At 40.4% G+C, this 13,306-nt stretch overlaps 1 protein-coding gene across 1 annotated transcript in view; it reads left to right on the forward strand.

Moving 5' to 3' along the window:
• Positions 1-13,306, forward strand: part of EXOC4 (exocyst complex component 4) — a 314,927-nt gene that overhangs the window by 231,999 nt on the left and 69,622 nt on the right. Inside the window, exon 13 of the mRNA XM_069979105.1 lies at positions 4,706-4,861. Within this exon, the coding sequence (XP_069835206.1) occupies positions 4,706-4,861 (156 nt within the window). The remainder of the gene's footprint in view (positions 1-4,705; positions 4,862-13,306) is intronic.

Raw genomic sequence — 13,306 nt, forward strand, 5'->3', positions numbered from 1 at the left:
GTTGACACTTGAGCTGTCCAGCAGAGACAGCATTGTGCTATGCTGTCACTGATGTCAGGTGAGATCAGGAACTTTGGGGATATCTGACATCTACTGACTCTCTATATGCCACACCTCATTAACTTTCTCTTCATGAATTTGCCTTTGTAGGAAAAGATGTTGTATTGTAAATGACATCACGTAAAACTTCTGTAGTTTTATTTACTCTGTAACAATATTACTAGATTGTATGGCATTAAAATATTTTTATTTTTTCATGTAGAAGAATAGTTAGTCCTCATTTTATTTCAAAGATCTAGTCACTGAAGTACCGTATCTCTAGTATTTCATTAGAGTTTGCTGTAACTCACACAGCTATGCTATAGCACTATGTAAATCCATAGGATATATACTGTGTGGGAACTGAATTACAGTAATGTCCAACCACTACCAGGAGATCCCTAGGTATGGAATCAGTGGTGGGTCATATTAACATATCTGCCATTTTCGTGGATCCATGAATAAACTTTGATCCATGCTGCAAGTTTGATCCAGAACCTGCAAATTGTGGGTCAGGGCACTGTCTTAAATGTATTGCTCCATGAATTTCGGACCACTGCAGAGGTATAAAGTGTCTCAAATGAGGCCTTTGGGGTGGTACTTGCCGATACAAGTTGTGTGAGTTATGCTTAAAGGGCAACTCCAGCAAAAAAAAATTCTTTCAAATCAACTGGTGTCGTGCTTCATCTCATGTCTTCCAGTACTTATCAACTGCTGTATGTCCTTCATATCTCTGTCTGTCTATGACATACAGCAACTGATAAGTACTAGGGGGGAGGGGGGCTGAACCAGGAGAGGGGGCAGTCTGTTTCCTTAGGCCGGGTTTACATTTGTCCAGCGATGCGGCGGCGTTTCCCTCCGGCGCATGAGAAAAGCGCCGGAGGGAAACGCATTATTGAACTGATCCCATTGTTTTCAATGGGATCGTTCAATATATGCGGCGTGTAAATAGTAACGCCGGACCGACCGCACGGGAGAACGCAGCATGCAGCGTTCTCCTGTGTGGCCCGCAAGGCTGTGCGGCGCCGCATCCACTAAAGTGAATGGAGCGCTGGATGCCTCGCCGGGTAGGACGCATGCCGTTCGGCTCTGGCATCCGGCGTTGAGGCAAATAGCAGCACAATGTAAAAAAATAAACATATATCTCCCCCTGTGTGCTCTCCCCCTCCCCTATAGCCCCCCGTTGCTCCCCCAGTAGTATATAGCCCTCCCTGTTGCTCTTCCAGTAGTATATAGCCCCCCTGTTGCCCCCCAGTAGTATTTAGCTTCCCTGTGCGCTCTCCCCCAGTAGTATATAGCCCCCCTGTTGCCCCCCCAGTAGTATTTAGCTTCCCTGTGCGCTCTCCCCCAGTAGTATATAGCCCCCCCTGTTGCCCACCCAGTAGTATTTAGCTTCCCTGTGCGCTCTCCCCCAGTAGTATATAGCCCCCCATGTGCGCTCTCCCCCTCCCAAATAGCCCCCCTGTGCGCTCTCCCCCTCCCATATAGCCCACTTGTGCGCTCTCCCCTTGTAGTATATAGCCCCCTGTGAGCTCCCCCAATTAGTATATAGCCCCCCTGTGCGCTCCCCCGCAAATCCCATTGAAAATTACAGGAAAACATACTGGGGAAAAGAAGGATAGAAAAACTGATGGCAACTGATGCATTTTTGGCATCAGTTGTGACATCATTTGTGGTCAGTTTTTAGACAAAAAACGCAACTGATGCAAACTTATATATGTAAACCCAGCCTTAGCCAAACCAAAAGGAGACTGACATACACAAAAGATAGCTCCCATAATATGAAAGTAGAATTATTGCACTGTCTTCCCAGAAAAGATGTATCATTAGATTGATAGCAGATTTGAAAGAGAGAGGATGCACTTATAGTGGGTTCATACTGAGGAATTCTCGCAGATAATTTCTGCGGAATTCCGTCGGCCGTCCGAAAGAGCCGGCAGAAAGGCGCGTGGCCATGTGCGCAGACAGCCAACAGAATTCCACGGAGTTTATCCGCGAGAATTCCGTAGTGTGAATCTACCCTAAAGGTGGTAGCTGGTCGGAGTTCATATGAAACAGAATAATCAAAGTTATAGATGCGGCATTGCTGGGATGAAACAGATGACATTGCAGGCTTAAGGCCCTATTCCACCAAAAGATCTGACGACAGATTATCTGCCAAAGATTTGAAGCTAAACCCAGGAACAGACTATAAACAGAGAACAGGTCATAAAGGAAAGACTGGATTTCTCCTCTTTTCAAATCCACTCCTGGGTTTGGCTTCAAATCTTTGGCAGATAATCTGTCGTCAGATCTGTTGGTGGAATAGGGCCTTTAGAGGTGTTGAGTGTTCTACATTATGTAGGCAAAAAAAATATATATGAGTGCTTCTTTAAAGTTTAGCCCTGGCATTCATATAGATCATTTGTATATTAACAATTTTGGTCATCACCATTGTGTGTGGACATTAAATCTTATTGGCTGTTAAGGTTTAAAGGGGTTATCCAGCGCTACAAAAAAATGGCCACTTTTCCCCCCTCTCTTGTCTCTCAGGTGTTGTTTGCAATTAAGCTCCATTTACTTCAATGGAACTGAGTTTTAAACCCCACCCAATCTGGAGACAAGAGAGGGGGAAAAGTGGCCATGTTTTCGTAGCGTAGGATAACCCCTTTAACCATTTGTTTTCTGTCTTGATAGTAACAGGTTACAGAAAGCTTTGTCTTTGTGGCAGAAATCTGTGAATTAATTAGCGGATAATAGCTTTTGGAGGAACAATTAACCTAATTATACTGGCTGAGCTCCATTCCACGAGCAGCTTTCGGTCAGATGGTCTGTGTAATTATATTGGATTTTAGTTATTATACAAGTTATAGAAGTAGATTTCCAAGTCTTTCTTGATGGCATTGCTTTTGTGAGAATCTTTGCATTTTATCATGCTTACTAGCATTCACCCGTTAATGATTATATATTAAGTCATAACTATATATTGCTGGTGTTGTTTACTGCTAATTGGACTATTCACTAACCTGTGAGGCCAAACACTGTTACTGATTGCTATTAGCTGTAGTTACTCTAATGATTGCAAATGGCCACTATACTCTCTTAGGTTGTTATGAACTTGTTTTTCACATGTGTCCAGTTACCAAACGTTTCTTAATTTAGACCATATATGCATTTGTTTCTGTGTCATTTTTTATTTCTTTTAATGGCTAAATGAGCTAGTGTATTGTCACCTTTTAGTACTATCTATATATTTTTATTTCTAGTGTCCCACAGACAGCAACAATTACACAATGGCTTACAAAAAAAAAAAAAAAAATTTCCTTCTTTTCAGTACTTTGTATTGTTGTATAAGTGTTATTACTAGAGATGAGGGCAACTCAAACATGCTCGAGTCCGATTGTTTGGCATTTGAATACTGTTCGCTAAAGAAGTTGGGTGGAGCCCTAATAGTGTGTTCACACATACTGATTTTTGGTTCATTTTGGTGAAAACAAAGGCAGGAATGAATATGAAAAGAGGAGAAATTTCAGTCTTTCTTTATGACTTTTTTTTTCTGTTTACCGTCTGTTCCTGGCTTTGGCTTCAATAATTGCAATGGCAAATCTGTCTGTGTAAACACACCCTCAGGCTATGTTCCCACACAGGATTTTTGGTCAGGAGTTTGCAACCAAAACCAGGCGTGGATTGAAAACACAAAAAGGCTATGTTAATACACTGTTGAAATGTAGTGGATGGCTATCATTTAATGGCAAAAAATTGTGGTTATTTCAAAGCAACAGCTATTGTTTTAAAATAACAGCAATTATTTGCCATTCGGTGACTGCCATCCACTAAGTTTCAACCATGTGTGAACATAGCCTTTCTGTGTTTTCAATACACTCCTGGTGTTGGTTGCCCAAAAATACTGTGTGGGAACATAGCCCCCTACTGTATCCACGGCATCCAAGAAGCCCCTCGTATTCAAATGTTAAATGATCAGACTCCAGCATGATTGAGTTGCAATCATCTCTAATTATTACCCTTATTCTTTTAATTTACAATACACTATAATTGGTATTAAAAAAAAAAATCTACAATTTTTCAAGCTCTGTTTGTTTTTGTTTTGTTTAAACAATGGTAATATTTTGCTTCATTTTTTTAAATTGTTTATAGTGTTTTTCATGTATAACAAAAGCAAAACATAAAATTTAACACATAAAATTGAGTAATCATATACCATGTTGGCCCCCACAACAGGAAAATTGTAAATAGTGAAAGCCAAACAAAGAAAAAACAAAGACAAATCAGTACAAAGAGAAACCTTAAATTGAAAAGCATTGGTATTGGTCTTAGTGGATAACCAGGAAATAGAATAGTATTGGGGTAGGAGATGGACAAGATAGTTCTCACAATAGCTTTGTGCACTGTCTGAGAACATGTTCTTTCAATGTTTTTGGTGCTGCTAGTGGTGCAGATGAAGGATGTTGGTTACTATAAGTGCCTTAACAAAACCATATTTTCAGTGGTTTATATTTCTTGCTAAAAACATACAAAAAGGAAACTGGAGAGACAGTTTGTGGCAACCAAGCTGACTGCTGTTTGTCAAAGTAGTCCAGTGAAGCTTATTATCATTGTTACCAGTATTGCCTATATAAAATGTGGCCCAGATGGATTATTTGTATTTATTCCATTTTTTTTCTCCTAGGAGTATTGTTCAGTCCGATGAAAAATTAGTGATCAGCGCTTCCTGGGCCAAGGATGATGACATTACACGGCTTTTAAAGTCACTTCCCAATTGGTTGAATATGACTCAGCCTAAGCAGTTAAGACCCAAAAGGGAAGATGATGAGGATTTTATACGGTAAGTTAAATGTTTCTTTTTGCACAGCACTTTTCTATACATTGACTTATTATAGTAGCAGAACATTAAAATTGTATCATAGTTGTGTAAAAAAAAAAAAAAAACTTTCATTTTTTTTTCTACAAGCAAAAGTTATACAGCAGTGATGGTGTTGAAATGTACATAAAAAAACATACAAATTATGTCTCGCAGAATGTGTTAATGAAAAACAAAAAAGGTTGGTAATTAGGCCTAAACGAAAACAGTCAATGGGGGAGATTTATCAAACTGGTGTAAAGTAGCATTGTCTTAGTGGCCCTAGCAACCAATTAGATTCCACTTTTAATTTCCCACAGATTCTTTAAAAATAAAAGGTGGAATCTGGTTGCTAGGGGCAACTATGACAATTCTACCTTACACCAGTTTGATAAATCTCCCACAATGTATTTCTGCAGTACTTTCAGTACTGTCCAGTGTGCTTTTACATTAGAAGAGCACCCTCTAAATTAGATGGATGCTCAGTGTGAAAAGGACTCTGTTGGATGAGACTTCAGTTCTCTTTTTGTAGTATGGTTCAATGAAGATAAGAGGAAATGTCACAATTACTATCCCTCCATTTCAAAGGAAGAAACATTTTTAGTCGTGTCTCTTGTGCCAGCGAACTAAATACTTCACCTGGTGTTTTGGCGACACATCATCTCAAATCATTTTCAGCCTTGTTTAGTTATTGAGAAGTGTGATTAAAGAAACAATGTGGCTTTCATCTTATAAATCAGCCATTCTTATGCAGGTCCCTGACTGTTTATAGGATTGTATATAGTTTGCTGATCTTGTGAGTATTTCTGCCTTCAAAAAATTCCAAGGATTTTTTTAAAGTATTTACATCTTTCTCATCAATGTTTTATTGTAAGAAAAATGTACAGACCTCATTGCAAATCTCTAGAACCCTATAAAGACAAATGTATTCTTATTTTATGAGCTTTATATATTGTTTTCTGAACTTAAGCCAGGAAATCCTGCTCTTTACTGACTTCTCCTGCAGTATATAGCACATTTTATGAACTAGTCCCTGAATTCGAGCAAACCATTAATCCTTTTGTGAATAATTCCTATTGCATATTGTTACATAATCATATACTGATTGCTTATTTTATGGTTTTATGATTGATCATGGCAACATGTATATTTAGGGATGATCATACTGGTCCCCCCCTCCTCAAATCTAGGTCAAAGCAAAATTTAGCGCAGCAATTTTTGTTTGATTGCAGACCTGTAGGTTTCTTGTAAATTGTAGTGTAAACAGAGAATAGTCCGCAGCTTTAATCTCTTGTGATAATCACCCTGGATTACAACACTTCACAATCAAGTTTTTACAAAAGTCGCAATCAAGCAACATGGCTACTGGAGAAACAATTCACCTTCTCCGCAAAATCTAATTGTATTCTGATTATAATGTGGAATCTTTGTTTTGGACCTTGTATGAAATTCTCCATTTATTAATATGTAACTCCTATATGCAGAACTATTTTTCAGTTCTATACATATTTATTGTAACAACCAATTGATGAAGTGTTTACTGTATCTTTTTTTTCTACTGGGAAATTGGGGAACATTTATATTTTAGGATTTGTGATTCCAAGCATGGAAAAATGGAGTTCTCCAAGCTTTTCTTAATAAGGACCACTGGACAGATTTAAACATCTAATAATTAAGTGAAGGGAAAAATCGAGAGTTGCAGTATCCTCAAAAAAGGATATGCGCTCTCATATCACCTCGAGAAGGTGGTTCACCCCAACAAGGAGACTTAGAACATTGCCCAGGGATATATGCAAAGCCAAATATCTCTCCAAAAGGTTAGACTACCCTTCTGCAGACAGCTGTACACGTATGGAGATGTGAAGACTATTCCAGGAAGAAATTCTTGGAAGAAAGGATCCTCAAATTACCTGAACCATATCCAAATTTTGCTGCCTTGAAGAGAGAGAGCCTCTTGAAGTAACTTAGTGACCTGTTTGTTCACCCCTCTTGTACTGTCCAAATCAGGTTAGCACTAGAGGTGGGTACTTTGTAGATATCTAAAGTAGACCTTCTGGTTAGGGATGACAAAGAAAGTGAGGACCAATCCAGTAAAGCCAGTATAGGAAGCTCAAAGGCAGAGAAGAACCAAGGCAGATCTGAGGGAGTGGAAGGTTGCTGACCTGCCCTCTTTACTTGCAGTATGCTGTAAGGGGAATCCCCATTCATATGGGATGTCTTTTTCCTTAAAGGGGTTATCCAATGCTACAAAAGCATGGCCACTTTCCTCCAGAGACAGCACCGCTCTTGTCTTGAGTTTGGGTTTGGTTTTTCAACTTAGTTCTATTGAAGTGAATGCAGCCTAATTGCAAACCACACCTGAACTGGAGAAGAGTCGTGTTGGCACTGGGCCTATCTGGCACTGCAGTAGTCCAGAGATTTCTGGCAATAAAGAGAAACCAGCCTGAACCAAGGGGATTTCTTTGGGGGAAAAGGGCCTCTTCAGAGCAGGAGCTCCTAAAGCAGGGGTAGGGAACCTCAGCTCTCCAGCTGTTGCAAAAACTACAACTCCCATCATTCCTGGGCAGCCAAAACTAAAGCTTTGGTTGTCCAGGCATGATGGAAAGCTAAAGCTTTGGCTGTCCAGGCATGATGGGAGTTGTAGTTTTTCAACAGCTGGAGAGCAAACGTTCCCTACTCCTGTCCAAAAGTGTGCCTCCTTCCTGCTCTGCTCTTAGAATAGATAAATGTTTATCCCAGGCACGCTTAACCCCTTAATGATGGCTGGCGTGCATGTTCTTCCCCGCCAAATGGGCCTTAACACTAATGCATATGGCTGCATTGCGAATGGCTGTATTCAGACTGACCTATAGAAAAAAGATAAACTGTCAGTTTTACTATAAAGTGCATGTAAACACGGACCCCCCCCCCCCCCCCCCCCCAAAAAAAAAAAAAAAATTCGTGAAATTGAATATTTTGTCCAAAATTTACCCCATTAATGATATTTTGGGGGCTCCGTCATTCATTTTATGGTAGATTGGATGGTGCCATTACAAAGTACACATCTCACATGGCCCTATAGATAGAAAAATAAGTTATAGCTCTTAGAAGACGAGGATGAAAAAAAAATGCAAAAATGAAAATTGGCGCGGTCCTTAAGGCCATTTTAGACTCTGTCCTTAAGGGGTTAAATTACGTTTCTGTGGATTTACCTACTACAATTGTGAAAGCTTGTTCTAAGCAACTACTACCCATTCAGTAAAATATTTCCTCACATTGCTTATTAGCATATATTGGCTAAAAAAAAAACACACAGAGTGCTTAGTTAACAATGTGAATTGTTTAGTTCTGGACCAGACTCATATCTCCACAATTTAGTTATAATAGTGGACAGCTTTAATAAAGAAAATGCTTGTTTTGAGCTGGTCATGTGCATTACCGTAAGACCTTGTACATTTTACTAAGCATTGCTGGCATGATTTCTAAGATGGAAAACAGAGAGAATGTACAGGAACTAATATCTTCACTGCAGTAAGCTATTGAGGTTAGTCTGTGTTACCTTTTAGGAATTTTATCCTTTTAACTGTTGGAGCCAACTAAAAAGAAAAAAAAAATCCATAACTTTTTTTGTAGTTCTCTTTCTGTAAGAAGTATTCCCTTTTATGTATTAAGTATCTCTTTAATTATTAATGTAGCATCTGTTGGGGTCAAAACAAAAATTAGTTGGAAAGAGTGTGAAATTGAAATCACCTGACCTGACCATTACCAACTAAGATCCACAGACCAGCATGGTACTTAAACTGAGAAAAATGTAATCCAAGGATCAGTATCTGCCTAATTTCTGTCTTTATTTTTAAGTCCATAAAAACCCCAGTTCTGGTAGCGGATTATCTCTTCGAGAACAAAGGGATTAGGCAGTGAAAATCTATCACACTCGACCACTATCTGCACCAACATCATCTGCCAGTGGAGACTCAGTAGGTCCCTATACACTTTAAACTGACAGCCAGCTGGAAGTTTGGCCAATTTTAGTATAACATGTACAGTATGTCATCCTTTAGTATGGTGGGAGTTTGTTTAGTAGCAGAAGTAGAATATGTGAAGTTGTTGTTGTTGTTGTTATTATATAAAGAAGATAAAGATACTCTTAATGGTAATAGGGCATCTTCATCAGAGTTCGGTTTCATTTGGTAATCTATAACTTTATATATATATATATTTTTTTTTTTTTTTTTTTTCTCATAGTTGGTATTGGTAGTCCTGTTTCTTTCTTCTCTGGTTGGGCAACATGATAAGCACATGTGTTTTTAGATTAGGATGCGTGTAGCTGCAGGAGATGTCAAAACTTGATGACAGAAACTGCTTTTTTACTTGCAAACAGATTGTAAAATAGCACCAGCCTAGGGATTAAAATTCTAGAATATAGTTAGCATGCAACTTTTTCTGCTTCATGGTCAGTATGTAAAATGATGGCATTGCTACCTAAGGCAAGGAATAATGCAGAACTGAATAAACTTGGCTTGTCCTCGATTCTAAGTGACAAGTAATACATTATTCAAAGCTGATTTAACTATGATTCTACCTAGAGATGAGCGAATTTACAGTAATAACGAAGAGAATTGCTCCATTATCACTGCAATCCGCTGGTCAGCCGGCTGCATTTTAACTCACTGCCTCTCCGTGCTGCTCCACCTTTGGTGCTAGGACAAGCTGGATCCAGTCCTGGGAAACTTCTCCCACTCTCCCAGGATTGGATCCAACTTTTCCCAGCACCTGGGGAGGAGCAGCACAGAGAGGCAGTGAGTTAAAAGGCAGCCGGCTGATGAGATTGCTGAGATAACCAAGCGATTTGCTTCGTTATTACTGTAAATTCGCTCATCTCTAATTCTACCATTAAGGTATTCGCTTACAGAGTGTCAAAACATGCACAAACATGGTATTATTGTCTAAAGAGGATGTGCCATCAGGCCCACGGATCAAACAACACCATCACGGGAAGCCGGTGCCGCGGTCCGTTTTTGGAACCGCGCCCCGGTTCCAGTGTATGGCGCCATTCTATCCACGGGTCCCGGGCCGGTGTCAAGCACAGCAGGCAGGACGGCCCGCCCTCAGTAGGAGGGAATTCCCTCCCCTCTATGACGCGGCTCCATTGATTCTAAAGGAGCTGCGTCATAGAGGGGAGGAAATTCCCTCCCAGTGGGGGCGGGCCGGCCCACCTCCTGTGCTTCACACCGGCCCGGGACCTGTGGTTAGAACGGTGCTGTACACGGGAACCGGGTCGCGGTTCTAAAAACGGACCGCGGCATCGGCTTCCCTGTGACGGCGCCATTCGATCCGTGGATCAGATTAAAGAGGATGTACCTGATGGTACATCCTCTTTAATAATAATTTTATAGGTGCTTTAAAAGATTAAAGACAGTATATTGGACAGTGCATTGGTGACAACTTTTAACTTAAAGGGAGGCTGTCATCATTTTCATGCTGCATAAACCATGAGTCATCAGAGCAGTTCCTGGTGGCTTCTGCCTGCCCCCACAGTCTTAATTGATACAGTTATGTATTAACTAGACACACCTGCCCACACTATAACACTACCACCACAGGCATCTATGCTGGACAAAGGACCAGTGGGTCTCAGTGCTGTTCACTGATGAGAGTCATTTCACACTGAGCAGAAAAGATAGCCACCAACAATGTTGGAGGTGTCAAGGAGAGCGCTATGCATCAGTCACTGTTGTCACCAGATGAGCCTTTGGTGGTGATGTTACAGTGTTAGCAGGTGTGTCTAATCAATACAAAACTGCCCTACACTTTGTGAAGGGTACATCACATCATTGCACATTGCATCATTGATCCAATCATGGTGCCACTGCATGAACAACACAGGCCTAATTTCATATTCATAGACGATAGTGCTCCATCTCATCGAGGTCACATCAAGTGGAGTGGCCTGCGTTTTTCTAGACCTGAATCCCATAGAAAACCTATGGAATCAGCTGAGTCGCCGTGTAGATACTTGTAACTCCGTACCCCAGAACCTCAATAACCTGAGGGCCTTCCCTTCAAGAAGAGTGGGGCACCATGTCTCAGCAGACAATAAGTCGACTTACAAACAGCATGAGACATCACTGTCAAGCTGTAATTGATGCTCACAGGCATGTGACACGTTAATACAGTAATATTTTTGTTGGGTTATACCCACCACAGTTGGTGGCTTTTCTTTCAAAAAGTTTTTTGAGACAAATCACCATAGCATGTTTCTGCTTAAATGCCCAACTTTCATGATATAATATCACTGTGGGGTGAACTATTAATGTTTTCCATAAATTTCATCTGCAAGCCAAATGTCCCTAACTTCACTAAGTAGTGTATATCCCTGACAAATAAAGTGCAACCCATCCATGTAGATTTTAGTGCAAAATCTTTAATCTAATCTGTGCAGTTTATAATATTAGCGTCTCCTTCTGGCTCATGAGTCTTTGAAGCCGCTCAGGAATAAGGGTATGGCTGCTATTGTTGCATCTTCCATGTGTACTTCCCTGGCACACTCTGGTCCTTGTGTTCTATGCATTAGCTGCAGTACTCTGCACCTAGCTGATCACTCCAGCATTGAAGAGTTTTGTGCTTGGAGTTTCTGGTTGCGGGATGCATGAGTCAACAGCCGTCACCCAGGCAAGGTAAGCAGTCACGGTTTCAGCATATTAAGCACATTCTGCTCACCAGGGCAAAGGAAGAAATAATGGACGGATTCTCCTTGTATAATTAGTTTTTAAAGCCCTGAGGACTGTTTGGCACTCGGTGTCCTTCAAGTCATATAAAGGTTACCTCTCATTTCATTAACAGAACAGAAATTTCAGCCCTAGAAGTACATTTATTATTAGCAGACTTGACTTTGATGTGCAAGAACAGAAGATGAGGAGACGTTGGAGGCATAACAAATCATTACAGCTGTCCCCTGCACAGCCATAGTCAAAAGGCATATTCAGACAGTCACCGCGCTATCAGTAAATGATGGCAAACTGGTTGTTATCTCTGCTAAAGCATGTTATGCCGATTAAACCCACCTACACCTAAATATTGCCTAGAATGGTAATGTAAATGGCAGAGCAAATATTGGCAGAGTAAAATGTGTTCCTAGAATTTATTCTATAGGATCCGATGCTGTTAACTGCTTAATCAGTACAGTCCAAACAGGGAGAATAATTGGCAGTGCTAAATGAGCTGCGCCTCCAAGGACAATCTGAATACTGCATATACCTTTATGCTGAACACAGTCCTTTTTCTTTTCTTCGATTTATTTGTAAATGCCCTATGCTTTTATTATATGCAGATAATCTATGGATAAAATAAAAAAAAATGTCTTTTAAATTGACCGTCAGTATGAGTGTGTGTAGTGGTGAAATATAGATGCAATTGTTCCTACAGACTCTCATGTTAAGATTTAATAATTTTAATAAAGATTTGGTTAGAGGCAGTCTTCCATTGCACTGCTAAATTCACTGCCTTAAGAGTACTTCCCATAGGATAACACATCACTATTCATCTGTAATACAATGATAGTGAACTTGGTCTTTAAAAAAAACAAAAAAACAAAAAAAAAACTGATCCAATAGCTATAGTAGGGTCTAATTTGGCAGCAGAGTATGAACCAGCCACAAGAGTGTGGTTTTTAACAAAGTGAGACAACTGATAAAGTCATTGATGTTGATCCTAATTATGGTATTCATACTAAGTACACTGGCAGATGACTTAAAAATAAGGATGCAGAGGTTGCCGATGCTCCATAGCTCCCTGTGGCCTTTCTGTCATGTAGGAAGATTTTAGTATTATAAGTCATACATGATAGGTCAGGGTACCATTTTCCACAACTTGCATTGGTTTCTGGAGCTTCATGCCCTTTATGCCCTTAAAGGCCTTTTACAAAGATCCTCGGGTGATCATGTCTTTAGAGCAGGCTTCAAAATTTATCATTATCGGCCGCACATCATCTGTGCAGGTGATAATGATAAAGGGAAACTAACAGCACATATCTGTAGATATTTGTGCTGTGAGTTTCCAGATCACAAGCAGTGCATTCTTACCTTCTGCACTGCTTGTGATTCGGCATCCAGATTTTTCGTCCAGCTAAGTCCGTTGCCTTTTCTAGAGTGATTGACAGCTGGAGGAGGTGTGGTGGGAAGGTACGGCTGATGGCTGAAGGGCTGGAGAGGTAATTGCTAAGTATACACTGTTTGTGATCTGGAAACTGACAGCACAGATATATTCATATCTGTGCTGTCAGTTTCCTTGGCTGCAAGAATGATACATGAATTGTTCACGCATCCCAGCCGCTCATTTTGTTGTGCCATGTAAAAGCACTGCAAACGAGCGATGAGCTTGCTTATCGACGCATGTTTGCGGCTCCCCGCGGACGACAAATCTGTTCATGTAAAAAGACAGAAACTGTTAGAA

Source organism: Dendropsophus ebraccatus, chromosome 1 (assembly GCF_027789765.1).
Source record: "Dendropsophus ebraccatus isolate aDenEbr1 chromosome 1, aDenEbr1.pat, whole genome shotgun sequence".
Lineage (NCBI taxonomy): Eukaryota > Metazoa > Chordata > Amphibia > Anura > Hylidae > Dendropsophus > Dendropsophus ebraccatus.